General features: G+C 41.5%; 1 protein-coding gene across 1 annotated transcript in view; it reads right to left on the minus strand.

The window, feature by feature from the left end:
- Positions 1–18,958, minus strand: part of CDH13 (cadherin 13) — a 258,261-nt gene that overhangs the window by 178,427 nt on the left and 60,876 nt on the right. Inside the window, exon 2 of the mRNA XM_044270012.1 lies at positions 10,365–10,543. Within this exon, the coding sequence (XP_044125947.1) occupies positions 10,365–10,543 (179 nt within the window). The remainder of the gene's footprint in view (positions 1–10,364; positions 10,544–18,958) is intronic.

An 18,958-nucleotide genomic window follows, 5' to 3' on the forward strand; every position in this document is an offset into this window, starting at 1 on the left:
TAGTCAGGAACAGGGACAATACTGTAAAGAGTCAAAAGTCATGGCAGGCACCGAAGGGTCAATATGGAGATCAGGCATAAGTCAGGTCAGGCAGCAGAGGCTCAAAATCCAGTAAACAGAGTTGCCAGCCATGGCTGGTGAGGATCAGGGTGTGCATGCATTGGTCCTTAAAGGGGTTGTCTCACTTCCGTAAGCTGCAGTTATCATGTAGAGAAAGTTAGTATAGGTCACTTACTAATATATTGTTATTATCCATATTGCCTCCTCCTTTGCTGGCGGGTTTCATTTTTCCATCACATTATACACTGCTCGTTTCCATGGTTACAGACCACCCTGCAATCCATCAGTGGTGGTCGTGCTTGCACAATATGTGGTGGCCGGGATCATGGGAATGCATATAGGCTAGTGCTTTTTCCTATATTGTGCAAGCACGACCACCACTGATGGATTGCAGGGTGGAAACGAGCAGTGTATAATGTGATGGAAAAATGAAACCCGCCAGCAATAAGGAACCAATATGGAGAATCACAATAAATTAGTAAGTGGCTTATATTAACTTTCTCTACATGATAACTGCAATTTACAGAAGTGAGACAACCCCTTTAAGGGCCAATGCCTGCCCACCCTGATCCTCACCAGCCATGGCTGGCAACTTTGGTTTTCTTAGGGCACTTTCCCTGGATTCTGTTTACTGGATTCTGAACCTCTGCTGCTTGACCTGACTTCTCCCTGATCTCCATATTGACACTTCGGTACTGAAATGAAACAAACAGAGCATGCACATGCCCTACGAGCATTGAAGCAGCAAGCAGGCCACCATGTAATTCATGGTGGGATTCACTCTGGCACATAAAGGGGGCTTCTAAGTGGAGGATTTCCCTCTGTGGCACTGATTTGTTCTATTAGAGCATGTAGACAATGGATGACATGGTGAGACGTAGTATTTAAGCTGACAGACTGTAGGACATTCACATAACTATATGGGTGCATGGGAACGCTTGCACCAGGTCCCTGTTACTTGAGAAGCCCAAAAGAACCCGCTGCCTCAGATGAGGAAAGGACCAGTACTATGAATGATAATTAATGGGTGGAGGAGGGGGCACCGAGGGGGGCGGCTGTAATAGATTTTGCATTAACACCCTGGAGCTTCAGGTTACGCCTAGAGTCCTAATTTACGTTTAACTGGTCATGGTCACAGGAAAGTCACATTTCCTTGGATCCAGGTCAGTCATTTTAGAACAATTCTTCATCTAAGAGCCTTTCTGATTATTGCACTGCATTTGTGAGCTGCATTTCTTCAAATCACTTTGTCTTTTAACTTTTCGTTTTGATAAGAAGAAAAAAATAATTATTGTAAAAATCTGTGTTCAGATGAGTGCAGCAAGGAAGAAGCAGGTCTCCTTCCACCAAATAGACAATAAACTTGCACCTCTCTTAAAGACTTCATGAAAATAATTCCAAAAAATAGACATCCAGACCAAGAAACTTGCTTTATCTGGATCTATCTTCTAAAATTTGGGAAACTCTCTATGCCTCTAAAGGGGGAAAAAAAGTGACAGTGCCCAACTCGAGTTTCGCTCTCACTTTCAGGGAAACTCAAGTTAGGGGTTGAAAGCTGTTTTTATCAGATATGTGGTTATATTCACTTTAATTAGTGAGTGTAATAAACCCTGCAGGTTTTCAACCTTGAACTGATGGTGCTTCATTATTGGTCTCATGTCACTGCTTTCCTCTAGAGGGATAGCATTGCTGCGGGGCTTCTACATATCATTCTAAGACCTCATGCACAAGGCCGTTGTGTGCTCGTGGCCTTATTGCGGTATGCATACGGTGGGTCCGCAATACACGGGCACCGGCTGTGTGCACCCCGCTGTGTGCACCCATTTACTTGAACATGTTCTATTTTTTTGCGAAGCGGACGGATCACGGACCCATTCTAGGTGAATGGGTCTCGATCCGTCCCGGCTGCCGCGCGGATGCAAATTGCAGTCCCCAATGCACAGAACTGACGCACAACGACCATATGCATGAGGCCTAAGGAGAAGTAACCATCAGCAACAAAGTGGATGAATTTTTTGGTATATTTTTAGAACCTTTTTTGCTTCTAATTCTTCTTTGCTACAGACCAACAATTCCTTGCTGCAACGTAGACACTTCAGTTAAAATTTTAAGCGCCCCTTGGTCACCATTATGGGTTGCATCCCTAATACATTTGTCCACGTAGAAACGTAGACCAGTTTCTGCCAACCATGTTCGCCCTTACCTTACGACTCTAATTTATCACAATACAAGTTGAATACATTATTGCAATCAGCGGGCAACACCTTTGACAGACTTCACATGTCAAACACTTGGTCACAAAATCGGTGACTTTTCCCTGCTCACGCCACTTTCCCGACAGGTCTAAAAAAGGGGGGCTTGGGACGGGCGGAGAAGAGGGAGCGACAACAGACCCGTCTCACTCATCATTTTGTACACCAGTTTTTAGCGTACAAAATTACTTGAATCTACACCAGCATGGGAGCTGGCATAGATTTTAGATTGCATCATGTCCTGCTGGAGGAACCGACAAAGTTATGTAGAAACCGGCGCCTCCACATAACTTTGGCGCTTCCTCCAGCAACACAGGCACAATTAGGACCAGCGTCTAAATCGCCGGTCTTAATAAATGACTCCCAACAGGGTATCACAAAAACCAAGTTTTTTGACCCCTTAAGGACCTCCGCCATATATGTACGACGGAAGTCTGGTAACTAAAGATGGCGCCCGCTCGCATGTGCAGTTGGCGCCATAGCCGCCGGGTTTCTGCTATTTTAAATCGCATACATTTTACCCATCAGATGCCGTGGTGAAATGTGACCACTGCATCTGATCATTTCGGAAGCATAAGTTGCGCGCTTCCGCTCCGGTAACATCGCTCCCTGGTCGAGATCGGGGAACCTGTTACATTGCCGTAATAGCCCGAAGCCTCAAGCAGGCTTTAGTGCCTATTTCAGGAATATACCAATACAGGCCACTAGGTGTTATATTCCAAATGCAGTGTTCAATGATGGCTATATAGCCATCAATGAACACAATGGGCAATCTTATGATTGCCAGTTATTGTCACCCAAGGTGACTTAAAAAAAGTTTTTAAAAAAAGTAAAAAAGATTTTACAAATATAAAAAATAAAAATAAAATTAAAGTTCAAATCACCCCCCTTTCCTTAAAAAATAAAAATAAATCCTTAACCACTAAAAAGTTAAACATAATGAGCATAATGCCCATAGAATTAAAATATAACAATATTATTGGCATACAGAAAATGGCATAACGGGAAAAGAAATAAAAACTGCCAATTTGCCATTTTTTTTCACTTTTATATAAAGTGTTAAAAAAAAATCGCACACACTTAAAATTTGTATCACTGAAAAGAACAGATCGTTCCACTGAAAATGAGCCCTCACACAGCCCCGTAAACATAACTACAAAAAAGTTATAGGGGTCAGAATATGGTTATCATTATACAAGTATCGTTGTAAATGTACTGATCTGGAGAATAAAGATAACAGGTCAATTTTACTGTATAGTGCACAGTGTAAAACAAATTAAAAAATAAAAACCTTTATCAGAATTGCATTTTTTCCCATATGTACCCCATTATTTTTTTTTTTTTTATGCAATGGTAAATGGTGGCATTAGAAAGTAAGACTTGTCCCGCAAAAAATTAGCCTTCATAAAGCTATGTGAATGGAAAAATAAAAAAGTTAGGACTATGGGAAGGCGGGGAGTGAAAAATAAAAACTCAAAAATGGAAAATCCCAGGGTCCTCAAGGGTTTAAAAGATGGGAATCTCATGCCTCTCATCTCTGGATATGTTGAACCAAGAAGAAAGCTAAGGAAGGACACATCTGTACCATCAAATTGTATCATGTTACAGTTGCCTGGTGCTCAGTATATATACTGTACAGTACTTATAAAGTCCATGGGATTGTAAAAGAAAAAAAATATATACATTTGGAAAATGTAATATTTGTAAAATCTTCCCAGGAGCTATGCTGGATTTTATGATTTAATTATATAATGTTTCCTGAATTACTCATTGTCCAACGCCTGGAAGAAGCCGCAAGCCAAAACCGTCATGATGCATTACGCCAGTCGTCAACCACTCGTTATTTGAATAAGAATATGTCTGCTATTACGGTCAGTCTCCAGCTATAATAGGCTGGCTGAAAAATAATTAATTAGTTTACATGCAAACAGAGATAAAGCTCAGAAGAACGACGGCTGCAAAAAGTCAGTGCTGAGTCCATTTCAAAATGATAATGTCTTTGGAATGAGAAGACTATTTGCATGCTGATGGCTGCCATCAAATAGAAATCACACACAAAGAAGGACCATGTTCTGTGATCAGGATGAGAAAACTGTTTTATAACAGAGAACTGAGAATATTATGTAAGGGAATCTTCTAATGCCTCCCGAATTCAGAGTGGGAGAGGACTCTGGGGCGACACCAGCCCTTCTAAATCCCGAGAGGGTATGTAAAAATGCTGCCACTTCTCCAAAGTTGACATGTAGTACACCATACCAATGTTTTCAGGTGTAGCTTTTATGGCATATATTCTATAGATAATGCTCATGTAGATGATTTGGGGTCTTTGGGTAGAGGGCTATAGATGGTCCTCATTAAGGAACTGTGCAAACATCAGACCATTCTGGATTGGGTTAAGCAGAGAGTACTGGCTTAACTGGGTGAGAGGCCTAGGTCAGGATTTAGGGGGTTTGAGGTCTTTCACCAAGTTAGGCCGGACCTCTCTGCTCTGCACTGATGAGGGGCAATCACCCTGAAATAGATGTCTGCAGATGAGGTGCTGGCTTAATTATTATCCATGTCATGTCTCAAGGTCTATTGAAAGGGTCAAACATTGACCTGTAGGAAAGATACCTTACATCTGGTGGCATCAGAGGAAGCATTTGCTAAGAGCTAATTTGCATACCTTCATCCCAGAATTCCAGAGGAGCATGTATGGCCTATAAGACTCTTCATGGCGATTAAGGTACTCTCCGTGAGGAGATATAGAATCCTCCAAATCCTGACTTATGTCCAAGTTATGTCTCAAGGCCTAGTTAAAAGGGTCAAACATTGAGTTACAAGATAGCTGCCTTACATCTGGTGGCAACAGTGGCAGAGCTTGCTAGGACCTCATTTGCAAACTTGCTTTATATAGCAACTATACCTACAATAAAGTATGTAAATATGACACGACTTAGTCAAGGTCACAATTTAATATACAATATCTGTCACCGCCAGATCTCTGAGAAGTTCTGACAGACGTTCTTCAGTACCTCCTGCATGATGTACTTTTGTTTTGGTTTCGCTTTGACATCTTTTCTCCCTCTTCCAGCTGTCATCTATTAGCAGTGATTGCCTCCCTTTATATCCCCTCCCATACTGCCTCACTTTGCGGTTTATACTACTTCCTGGATTGTGTTCACTGCTAGATGCTACTACTGCTGGTTCCTCAGTTAAGTCTATTTCTGTATTTGTGTTTTCCTGTTGGCTTGAATCTAGATGACCCTGACTCCCTCCGTATTAAGTGCAGGGAGCCGGTGGTCGTGTCCCCTCACTATAATAGGGTTTGCAGGTGTCACTCAGTCTAGGTACGTGGACATGCAACTTTCTATCATAAAGATATTTGCATGGGCTGAGCAGTCAGGGAGAGCTCTAGGGCTTTGATAGGGCTCACACATTTGTTCCTTAGTTTGGGATCAAGTCAGTCGGATCTTTATTTGTTACTTCTTGTTTTCTGCAACACCATCTGTGACATTATCTCTTTCCATTAACTATGAAGAGAGAACTACAGGGAAGACACAACCTCTGTCCTCCCTGCATTTTCCTGTATTCAGTCCACAAATTGACAGGACTCTGATGACAAGATGGATTATCTATGGAAAGCACTCTCAGTATCCCTTTCTGCCACAGAAAACCCCAAGACTGGCCCACCAGAGTACCAGAGAATCCTCCGATAGGCCCAGGCTCTAATACCATAATGGGTCCCAAAGATCCAGAAGAAAAATACCTATTTCGCTACCTTTGGAGCCAATTAATTACAACTAGGGTCTACTACTGTGACTCCAAAATGCATTAGTGTGCCTTCTTCATATGCAGAAGTTTTTATCTGAAGAAATTTTCTGCAACGGAAAATCAGCTCCCTTCACCTGAATGGGACTTGCAGAAATCCATGTTTGCCACCAAAACAACCCTATTTATTTGAATGGAACTGATTTTTAGTGGCATAAATTGTCTGCAAAGAAATCTGCCATGTGTGAAGGCACCCTAAACTTAATTGATGATATAGGGAATAGGCCTCGAAAATTCCCTCTGGTGGAACCCAGGAACCTCAGTCCGTAACTGCCACACGATGAAAATGGCACCAGTCATAAGCAGATGAAGCTCTAATGGTCATTAAATAATAGATGATAGCAGATCAGTAACTGTAACAAACCTGTGTAGTCCATAACTGAAGCCCAAGTTCATTTACACAATGTTTTACTTGAATCACTGCAACTGTTCCATACAGAACTTTAATCTGCAGTTCCGTCACCTCTGACGGTGAGAATCGCACAGGACACACCGCTATTTTTGCTAACAAAGTAATAGAAACCTCGGCAAAGCTCAGACTCCATTATAATTCAAAGTGATTCAGAGGACACCATTTGGAGTTGCTGTACGATAGATCTGGCATAAAATCAGAGATGGAAGTGATGACGTTCCATCCAGAGCTTTCTTCAGCAGTTCCGTCACCTTTAAAGGCGAGAATAGCACAAGACACACCATTATTTTTGCTATCAAAGTAATAGAAACCTTGGCAGAAATCAGAAAGACTCCATTATAAGTCAAGGTGGTCCTGAGGATGTCATTTGGATTTGTTGTACAATAGATCTTGCACAAAGTTAGAAATGGAAGCTACAGCGTTCTATCCAGATCTTTCATCAGCAGTTCTGTAACCTCTGATGGCCAGAATAACACAAGGCACACTGCTATCAAAGTGACAGAAACCTCGGCAGAACTCAGACTCCATTATTAGTCAATGTGATCCTTAGGACACCATTTGGATCTGTCTTACGAAAGATTTGGCACAATGTTAGAAATGGAAGCTACATTCTATCCAGAGCTTTTATCAGCAGTTTTGTCACCTCTGACGGCAAGAATAACACAAGGCACACTGTTATTTTTTCTATCGAAGTGATAGAAACCTCAGCAGAACTCAGACGGACTCCATTATAAGTCAAGGTGGACCTTGGGAAGCCATTTGAATCTGTTGTACGGTAGATCTGGTACCAATACAAGAAATGGAAGCTACAGTACGACGTTCTATCCAGAGCTTTCGTCAGCAGTTTCATCACCTCTCATGGCCAGAATAACACTGGGTTTCTATTGAAGTTATAGAAACCTGAGCAGAACTCAGACGGACTCCATTATAAGTCAAGGTGGTCCCCAGGATGCCATTTGGATCTGTTGTACAATAGATCTGGTTCCAATATTAGAAATGGAAGCTAAAACGTTCTATCCAGAGCTTTCATCAGCAGTTCTGTAACCTTTGATGGCCAGAATAACACAAGGCACACTGCTATCAAAGTGATAGAAACCTCGGCAGAACTCAGACTCCATTATTAGTCAACGTGGTCCTTAGGACACCATTTGGATTTGTCTTACGATAGATTTGGCACAACGTTAGAAATGGAAGCTATGATGTTCCATCCAGAGCTTTTATCAGCAGTTCTGTAACCTCTGCTAGCCAGATAACACAAGGCACACTTCTATTAAAGTGATAGAAACCTTGACAGAACTCAGACTCCATTATTGGTCAATGTGATCCTTAGGACACCATTTGGATTTGTCTTACGATAGATTTGCCACAACGTTAGAAATAGAAGCTACAACGTTCTATCCAGAGCTTCCATCAGCAGTTTTGTCACCTCTGACGGCAAGAATAACACAAGGCACACTGTTATTTTTTCTATTGAAGTGATAGAAACCTCGGCAGAACTAAGACGGCCTCCATTACAAGTCAAGGTGGTCCCTGGAAAGCCATTTGGATCTGTTGTACGATAGATCTGGTACCAATATTAGAAATGGAAGCTACAACGTTCTATCCAGAGCTTTCATCAGCAGTTCTATCCCCTTTGACTGCGAGAACAGCACAGGTTTTCTTTGAAAGTGATAGAAACCTGAGCAGAACTCAGACGGACTCCATAATAAGTCAATGATGTCCAGAGGACACCATTTGGATGTGTCATACGATAGATCTGGCACCACATTAGAAACGAAAGCTACAAAGTAAATTTGAACTGAGACGAAAAAAAAGTTCCATCTGCTTACAGATGCCTGACGCTTGTCAGAATAATTCTATAGATTCCAGCGGGGGTCCTAACAATATGAATTCCACAAGAAAGAAATGAGTCAATGCGCTCCTTGCTGAGCCATCCCTGTAAATATGAATATTTCAAAGGTAAAACGCACGTACAAAATGCGAGATCGCTCGCTGTAAAGATTAATATCTTTTCATTAAAAAAGGAGAAGGTGCGGAGGGTTGAACATTTGCATATAGATGGAGCAAAAGTAATAAGTGTATTGACTGCTTAAAGATGCTTATTACAACACAAAAAAAGAGGAATGAAACAGAACCTGAGCTCTTATTCTGTCCATATGTCAGGACGGAGAACCGAAACAATCCCATCGCTTGTGTTTCATTTCGGTGGCCCGCTAGGAAGGAAAGTTTTATCTACGAAGAACAATACAGTTCTGAGATGGAAAGTGAATCTCAGCTGCATGTTCAGCCCTGAAGCCTTGTATCTGTTCAGTACATTGGCAGGCTGGTGTTTAACATGAGAAGGAACTACTAGGGTCTAATTAGTGAGGACAACAGGTCGCCGCCCTTCAGGACAAATCCACAGAGGCAGCGGAGAGTCTGCTATTTTCATAAATGTTCATTTACTTCCATTAGCTGTCCTAAGACATGTCTCAAGGCAGGCCAATGTAATTCTGTATATACTTGTATACCGTTTTAAAGATTCATTTTACACTTGTGCCGTATTCCTCTGGGGATGTAAACCATGCTTGAATTGTCTCAAACTACATTGAAATTTCCAATGGCTTTTCTTTTTTTTTTGGTAGCCCAACCTATACAAATGTTCCCTTATGTCTCACACGTTTCTTATGCCTATGAAGAACTGAATTCTTCTCATAACATGATACAGTATTTTCACTGTCTCTGGAAAATGTAGACAGATGTGGGTCAACTTTTGTCTATGGCCAGAAAACCCTTTGTCAATAACATCTATGGTCTTCACTCAGACCTTTTGACAATATGACTTGGTTGTGGTCTCCAGAACCTTTGCCAATTCGTATATGGTTTCTAGAAACCCTTTGCCAACAAGTGTGTATAGTCTTTGCAATAAGTTGATGGTCTCTAGACCCTTTGACAAGTAATGGTATTTGTGGTCTCCAGATCCTTTGAAATAATTTCACAGTCTCGAGATCTTCTGCCATTACATTTGTGTGGTCTCCGGTACTGTATACATATGTGACATGAGGATGGTTTCTGCTGCAGATTTGATGTGGATTTTAGCTTGTTCATCGCAACGAGTACAATTTTCAGCATAAATTTACATTTCTATGGCCTTCAAATCCACACTGCAGCTCAGCTTAAAATGCAGCGTGCGGGTGGTACATCTTAAAATTTCTGCTTTACTGCTACTGTAAAACACTGCAGATTTGGAAAATTAACTACATTTTGGTCCCGTGTGGATGTACCCAAAAGGAGCAACAAGGAAGTTAAAGTACTAAGCTGCTGAAGAAACTAGATAGATAGACAGATAGATAGAGATACAACAGAGTTAACTGGCTGTGATAACTCACCAAGAATAGTTAACTCTGCTACATCCGTAGATAGATATGAGACAGATAGATAGATAAATAGGAGGACCAGGATGATCCACCTCTATGACACGTTCTCCACTGAAGAATATGAAGATCTATGTAAGGTGTAAGAAGTGACTACAAAAAAAACGACTCCAACTGCACAACTTCTGGATGATGGGGTAGTAGTCACTGTCTCCCAACATCAGTCCTGAAAATGATTTACAATATCAAGTTGTAGCAGATCAGATTCATTTTGCCGTTTGACTGATTTCATTTGCAGATGCCGGTAGGTGCTGATTCTCAAATACATCTTAATGGAAATCTTAATTAATGCAATTACACCATCAATCTCTGGCACTGAATACATTATGACGGGAATGCCATCTCTTCGCTTCCCTCATTTGTAAGGCACATTCCAGACAATAGCTCTTGTGAGAAGTCAATAAATCTGTTACTTACTTCACGATCAAGCAGAGCCGGCGACACCACGGTGACAATATCCCCCTTTTCCGGGTCGATGTAGAACATGTTTGGTGACGGTTTATCGGGTGTCTGCTTGAGAATGTTGTAACGGAGGACGGCGTTGTCTGTTGTGGGATCATCTGCATCGAATGCCAGCATGTTCATCACGATGGTTCCTAGAAACAGGAAAAACATGAATTTTATAAATTACTAAATAAGTAAAACAAAACAAAAAAAAGCAAAACATACTTTTGCTCATGGCCCGTAGATCAAAGTCAACCATAGAAGAACATAAATCAAGACATAGTCCCCTCTGAATGCTGCCCATGTGTCCAGGACAACCTTTTTCCTTTGCCACGTCTACGTCTAGACGAGCAGGACAATTGGGTTGGTCTCCCCTCGTCTTTCTACTATATTACGCTATCCATGCTAATGGAGAAAAAAACTTCATATCACCAAATGAAATGGAAATTTGGCCAATCTATGTACTCCTCTTTATGGACCTTTATAAGCAACAGAAATACCCCAATCACACGTAGACCATTGCCCAACCGATGAAACCACGAATACAACTGGCTTTAGGTCTTGAGACAGTATCAGACTGACAGCAAGTGTCTTCTATGTCAACATGTCTGGTGGACTCAAGAAAGACTCCTCACTTGACCCTGAAGCTCATATCAGTCCCACCATGATTGATTGATGAAAGTCAGATCAAACCAAAGGACATAATCGACTTTTTGGGAAAGATTATGTATAACTGTACAGTAAAGAATGTATGCTTGCATTCTTAGCTTTTTGCCTTCTAGGTAATCTGGAACTACAAGTCAAAAGTCAAAGAAGTGCCAAGGCCGGCTTACCTTAAAGAAGGGGAGAATGCAGTGCCCCACTGCAGACTAGTGGTACACTGCAAAGCACAAAAAAATGTATTTTCCTGTGTAACATATGTATTTGTTATATTTTGTACTGATAAGCCATATCCACAGCCAGCACTAGATGGGGCAGGTATCACCCTCTCTATGTAGAGAGGAGGAACATTCTAGAAACACGTTAGTCTAGTGCAGAGTATAGAAGAGTATACATGCAGCTTACATTGGAGCTAGTGTCCACTGAAGAAGCAGGCCAGATGGAAGAAGGGAGTGTACAGTCAAAGTCATTAGAGAATTGCTGTTGTATGAAGACCACTAAGTCTCCATCGCCATATGTGGAAGAGTTTGCCTCCAGTGCTTTAATACACGCCGCAGTTTGATCACCTGTGTGAGTACATTGCCCACATTCCACAGTGAAAAACTTAGGTGCAGTTCTTACTCTGACATTTAGGGTCTGCCCTTTGGGTTGCATTGATTTACAAGAAGTATTACATCTCAAGCCTGGAGGCTGAAAAACAAGTCAGCTAGAGATGTGCAGCATAAGGATGCATGCTCTAGACCGACATTTTGGCCTGCTTAGCCGTGAAACCTGTAACATCTGTAGAAAGTGCATTTTGTGTAACAACTTCCAGTCCATGCATGCTAAGAACTGTCCTGGTGTGTTTGCATTTGAAGTCTTTAGTAAAGAACTGTTCTGCACACTACTGCCTCATCATTGCTTTCTGCACTGCTACACCACACCAACATCCACAGGTGCACCAAGGGAATCTGCCTTGTACCCAAAACCATCAACACCAAGGACACCTCAACCGTTATCAGGCAGAAGAATCCCAAAAAGAGAAGAACTGTGTGCCCATTACATCACTGCACAGTCCACGGAGGCAAGAGTATAAACACTGCTACCACCATTCTTGCCACTAATACGCCTGTCCACCTCCTCTGCTTTTCTCCCCTGAAGCTTGATGCACAACCCAAGTCAAGGCTTTTAGGCCTAAGCTATTTTTGAAGAGTTATAATCTATAAAACCACTGCAAATGGCGTTGTCTTGTGGTGGACCTTTGGTTGTAAATTTTTGTTTTATTAAGGAAAATAACAAAAGGCATTGTAAACATTGTGGTGGACCTTTGGAGCCCACTACTGTATCAGAGCCTGGTCAACCTGAGGATCTTCTGGTACTCTGGTTGATATAGTAGGTTATACACATAAGATTATTATAAGTCAGACTCAGAATATGAAGGATCAATCACTGCCGATCATATCATACCAATCTAGTCTCAGCCAACAATAGCTGAACATTTTCAACCTGACAGTTCACACTCACAGAAGTCGACTCTGGGCCATCACAAAAGGACATTTTTGTAAGATTTTAACATGACAATCAAAATTATATATAGACGACCAATCTAACCCTGTAGACGCCTTAACTTCATGTATATGACTCTCTTCAACAACATCCATCTGATACTGTAGGATGTGAGCGATGTAACCTTAAGACTCCTTGCCAGGAGATGACTGATTAGCCTTGCCAAAGCTTCCAATTTTAAGTCAAAGGGACCCATGTTGCCCGTCATTGATACAGGACTCATGATTTCACCAGTAGACCACCTTACTGGGAAGCACAATGGCAACCTACATGGCTCCAAGAAGAAGAGTGTTGAGCGTTGGCATTCTCCTTGACTGTGTCCTGCTGGATAATGGCCTTTTATGATGGTTATTTGGCCATGAAGAGGCATGTTAATTATACGTTTATTTCAGAAGGTTTACAGGACAGCGGCGCAGTGTGTTGCGGTGTACACAGATACAACACATTTATTTAACGAGCCTGATTAATATGCAAACATACATTTGCATAAAGTCTCACATTAGCCTCATGTAGGGCTCGGAATAAGGCTCCTGTTGTTTGCTGCTTTGACTCGTTCTGGGCTTCATTAGGAATGGATGGAGCCGCTGTGCTGCCGGTGATCCCGGTGATCTGTGCATAATTATTACTGCCCTCTGGTGTCGCCGCACATATGGACTGCCAGACATAGGGATTATACTGTGATGAGCACCGCTGATATGCGTTCACAGCTCCTCAGGCTGATAAATGCACAGAGGTGGATATAATCCACATAGAGACCTCGGAGGAGTCGGGAATTGTTTTCATATTTATCATCGTTAATTAAGGAGTAAAGTGATAAGTATCACCTTTTACAGAAGGATATGTGCGGGGTGCTTTTCCTTTCCGGTTTTGAGATCCGTCATAGGACCTCAGTATCGGAGGAAAACGCTTCAGTTTTTTCCCTATTCATTGTCAATGGGGGAAAAACTGAACTAAATGGAACGGCGTGCACCAGAATGCGTTCCGTTCCACCTGGTTGCGTCCCCGAGCCGGACAGAAAACAAGCAGTAAGTCAAGGTTGCCAGATCCGTTGGTGCTGGATCCATTTTCTCAGACACAAAAGAAAACGGATTCGTCCCCCATTGACTTGGTTTTGTGCCGGATCAGTCATGGCTATTTTAGAGATAATACAACTGGATCTGTTCAGAACGGACGCAGCCGGTTGTATTATCTTAGCAGAAGCCTTGTTGATGTGATGATCTATGATGGATTCAGAAAAACTGCAGATAGTCGATTGATGCTCAACCCAATATACTCCTATGGGACTGTACCTGTTGTCCATGCAAAACATCTGCGAGTAGCACCAGCCTCGGATTTCTACCACAGATTTACATGTGTCATGTTTCTGCATGCGGATGTAGCTCCGTTCAATGGGATTAATACGCAAGTGGCAAGAATGGACACGCCAACTGGGTCTTTTCAAATCCGAGCTGTAATAACTACTTCGAAGCGGTTTGAAAAGTGAAAAACATGAAGGAATCCTCGTAAAAGATCTGCTGTGAGAACACATCCTGCAGGACATTTTCACAGAGGTTCCTCCACAATAATAACTAATAGGGTGTCACATTAGCAGTCTGTGCCCCCTGCTGCCCCATGCCCCCACCGCCCCTAGGGTTTATCCATCCTTTATGTCTTATTCTGATATTCTCTGCAGCACTGTCAGGGTTAATGCCCATTGGTTTTTACATGCACCTGCTTGACCAATTGGCTAATATATATTGCTATATATTCTGGGTGCTGCGTCCCATCCCTTGGCCTGAGCAACAGGTTCGTGTGGTTGTTTCAGTCTTCTGGATCCTGTGAAAGAGCTATAATCCATGAGTCTGTCTGTAGGCTATATCTGTTTGTCTGCCTTCTGACCTGACCTGTGCCTGTTTTTTGAATCAGATAATCACACAAAACAAAAAGTAACAGACTGAGGTCACGGTATATACACCCTGGTGGCTGTCTCATTCTCTGCTGTGCCATCGTTTCACCATCTTCCTAGATCCTGCAAAGGTGCTATATTTTGCATGTCTGCCCGTGTACTTACTTCTCCCTGATTCCCATTTAATGAGTCTCTTCCACCCGACCTGACCTGTACCTGATCTACGTACTGACCCTGTGCTGCTCTGCCTTGACCTCTGGACTGTTTCTCGGATTGACATGAACTCTGCCTGCCGTGACCTCAGCCTGTTACTGATTACTGCCTAATCCTTCAGTGCTTCGCAGGTGTCTCTCAGCTCTGCGGGTCAGCTACTCCAGGAGGTGGCGGCCTGTTGGCTCCCCTACAGCAAAGTCTAGATCCCTGTATTGGGGTTCTAGAGTGAATAACTGGGGACTGCCAGGATAACACCCTTAGCATTAGCCCAAATTCACACTGGCTGGTTGACGCAGTGGTTACACACCCCTTGAATGTAACCGTTCTATTTATCTACAGCGCTTCCACAGGGAAAAAGGAAGTATAGCATGTTGCCCAATAACATCAATGGACTATCTATGTAATGATGGGTCCTCCAGAGCAAGAGAAACAGTTTGGAGCCGCTCTACACTTCACTAATTGGTTAAGATCTTGTTCACTAATTGGTTAAGATCTTGAATGGGAAAAAATTTATCAGAGCTGAATTTGTAATAAACATTTTTTTTGGTACAATAATAGCTTAACTCTGCTTGTTCAGATTGGCTGCTGTGTTATAGCACAAGCCCACCACAAGGTAACCCTTATTAAGTCAGAATTCACAGTGATTGAGAATACAGATGTAGTAGAGTTAACACACACGCTTTATGAGACGTGTTATCTAAACTAAAATGTGTTAATCAAACACCTTCAATGGCTTTTGTTTCAAGATGACGCGATGAGTTAAGAAATTTGAGTTAAGAGTTTGCGTGTTAACCCCTGCTTCATCTGTAGGTTTTCTAAACCAGTCAACGGGTGAACTGAAGGTTATTAATGGGTTAAACTTTGCCAAATAACTTGACTTCCTTGCAACTTATGGATGAGACAGGAAGACACTGTATTACCATCTCGCTGTAGATTCCTTCACAACAACAAAAAAAAAAGCGTATAAAAACAGCGGTTGAAAGAATGGCGCAGAGCGCTTGATGTCGCCTTTAAAGGTGAGCTCCGCGTAGTACTCCCAATCCCCGGAAGGCAGCAGATGTCCTCTTTTATAAAGACATCTGTTGTGTGAGAAAGTCAGCGCATTTCCAGCCGCATAAATCATAGACAATATTTTACTCTTTAAAGTAAATGTGAAAAAAATGCGAATACGTAAATCACGCACGCTGTCACGAGCGTCACAAAATTAAAACACACAGATTTCAATTACCGACACTCGACATATGCGCCGAAGATGTTCGGTTATATCAGCTAATCAGGGACGATTCTCATTCTGCGCTCCTCCCGACCGACTCATCTGATGCCTGGCAGCCATATTGCCGTTTATTATACCGTCGTGCAGACAGCAATTGCCTGTCTGCCCCGCGGCTGTCTATAAGCAATTGACAGTGGGGAGCTTCTTTGCAGGATGTAACAGAAAATTGCTTGCAGGGTAATCCCTCTTCCTATTCCGAACCTCGCCAAATTCTGGATTCTACCCTGACTTGTTCATTCTATCTGTTCCCGGGAAAGCTGGGTGACGACCAATATGGCAGATTTTACATGGAGCTATAACGGCTCCCAGGCAGGGAGTGCGGGGCTGGTAGACACTTTACGTCTTAATTTTGACAATTTACAATGTGATTAGAATGATGACATTAAGAACGGTTGTATTATTTGGTCACTGCATTTCGGTATTATTAGAGCACTGCATGGGGAACACTGGATTATGATGTCATTTGTTCATTGTATGGTCAGTGTAGGAAGATATTATTTGGTCACTATATGGTGGTATTATTTAAGTGCGTTATGATGCTATTATTTGAGCGTTATATGAACATATTACTCACTGTATGGAGGTATTATTTGAACATTGTATGAAGAGGCTAATTAGTCACTGTAGGTGTATTAGCTGAGAACTGTATGGTGCTAATATATGGTCACTGTATGAAGATATTATTTGAGTATGGTATGATGCTATTGTTTGAGCACTATATGATGCTATTAATTAGCCACTGTTTGATAGTATTGTTTGATTACTGTATGAAAATACTATTTAGTCACTGTAGGTGGTATTAGTTGAGAACGGCATGCAGTTATTATTTGGTCACTAAATTATGATATTATTTGGCTACTCTATGGTGGTATTGTTTGAGAACTGTATGGTTGTATGGTGCAATTACTTGTTCACAGTATGATGGTATTATTTGGCCAGTGTATGATAGTATTATTTGGTCACTATATGGTGGTATTCTTTGAGTACTGTATAGTGCTATTTTTTGAGCACTGTATGATAATATTATATGGTCACTGTATGATGATATATGGTCACTGTATGATGATATGTGGTCACTGTATGATAATATTATGTGGTCACTGTATGATGATAATATTATGTGGTCACTGTATGATGATATATGGTCACTGTATGATGATATGTGGTCACTGTATGATAATATTATGTGGTCACTGTATGATGATAATATTATGTGGTCACTGTATGATGTTATATGGTCACTGTATGATGATATATGGTCACTGTATGATAATATTATGTGGTCACTGTATGATGATAATATTATGTGGTCACTGTATGATAATATTATGTGGTCACTGTATGATGATATATGGTCACTGTATGATAATATTATGTGGTCACTGTATGATGATATATGGTCACTGTATGATAATATATGGTCACTGTATGATAATATTATGTGGTCACTGTATGATGATATATGGTCACTCTATGATGGTATTATTTCAGCACTGTAGTGGTATTATTTGATCATTGTACAGTAGTAGTATATGATCATGGTATTATTTCGTCACTGCATGGTAGTATTATTTGATCATTTTACGGTCCTATCTTTGAGCACTGCATGGTTATATTATTTGAGCACTGTATTATAGCACTATTATTTTAATGATGGTTTTATTTGATGACTGGATGGCGGTATTAAGGTAGGCTTTGCGTAAGACTGCAACTTATACACTGTATTATAGCATTATTATTTTATTTGATGACTGGATGGCGGTATTAAGGTAGGCTTTGCGTAAGACTTCAACTTAGGCACGGTATAGTGTTTGGTGACGGCGACATTTAGGCAACTGTATTGAAGTCCCGAGTGACAAATCTGCTTAGTATGGGAGTGTTGAGGGGGGGGGGGGGGAGACTATCACTGCAAAGGACAGATTTTAAGAGTCCAAGAGTCTAGAAAATGTTTGCAACAAGCAGCACTATAAAGAGTTTCTGACAACCAGTGCTATAATGGTGGCTATATTGGTTGTCATGTCCTAGAATCAGACAATAATCTAGCAATATCTGAAGAAAATGCTTCACTTGACACATTTTCACAGTATTTACTGTTTCTTGTTACTTTAGGCAGGAAATGCTCTCAAATCAAAGTTTATGCACTAATTTGCCTGCGTGCACTGCCCTGGCACTGCCTGCAGGGGTCGCTGCTACTGCGCCACCGAACATTGAAAATCTCCAAGCGGGCAAATTGCAGAAAATGTATTCCGCTCCTGTGCCCAGTTTGCTACTTAGAATTGAAGCGAAATGCATAAAGCGGTCTGTGTGCTGTAACAATGTAATGAGAGGCTAACATGACAGCAGGATACAGCCGAGTATGATATTATAATTACCGCAAATAGAACAAACAATACCGAAATCAGTGCCCCCAGCGGATTAAGAAGGAGCAGCCATTCATGAACATTTCACAGTACCCCGCCAGCCGTCCAGAGAAAAGTGAAACTTTTCATATGTGACATAAAAATAATGGAAAAATCACAAAATAAATTGGGAAATTTAGCAAAAACATACAGTATCATTCAATAAAGAAAACAGTAAAACAGACATGTCAGGGGAGGTGACAGCAACTGTAACATCCGATGTTGGGGGGGCGGCAGGGGGGGATATGAAACCCCCCATATGCAGTAGATGATTGGTCAGTCTGACAAAAATCTGTGGCTTCAACTGACATACCTCTATGCTTAAAGGGGCTATCCTGGATCAGAAAAACATGGCTGATTTCTTCTAGAAACAGTTCCGCACCTATCCATGAGTTGTGCTCCACCTATCCATGGTGCTGTTTTTCTTGATCCTGGACAACCCCTTTAAGAAGGATCTGTATAATGATCATGTAATATTTGTTCAACGAATTTCTGAATAACAAAGTGATTAAATAAATAAAATAATAATAACAATAAAAAATTTAAAAAAAATTCACTTCCATGGAGCTCCTCCTATCCTGCGCTGCCACTT

The sequence above is a fragment of the Bufo gargarizans genome, chromosome 10, assembly GCF_014858855.1.
Source record: "Bufo gargarizans isolate SCDJY-AF-19 chromosome 10, ASM1485885v1, whole genome shotgun sequence".
Lineage (NCBI taxonomy): Eukaryota > Metazoa > Chordata > Amphibia > Anura > Bufonidae > Bufo > Bufo gargarizans.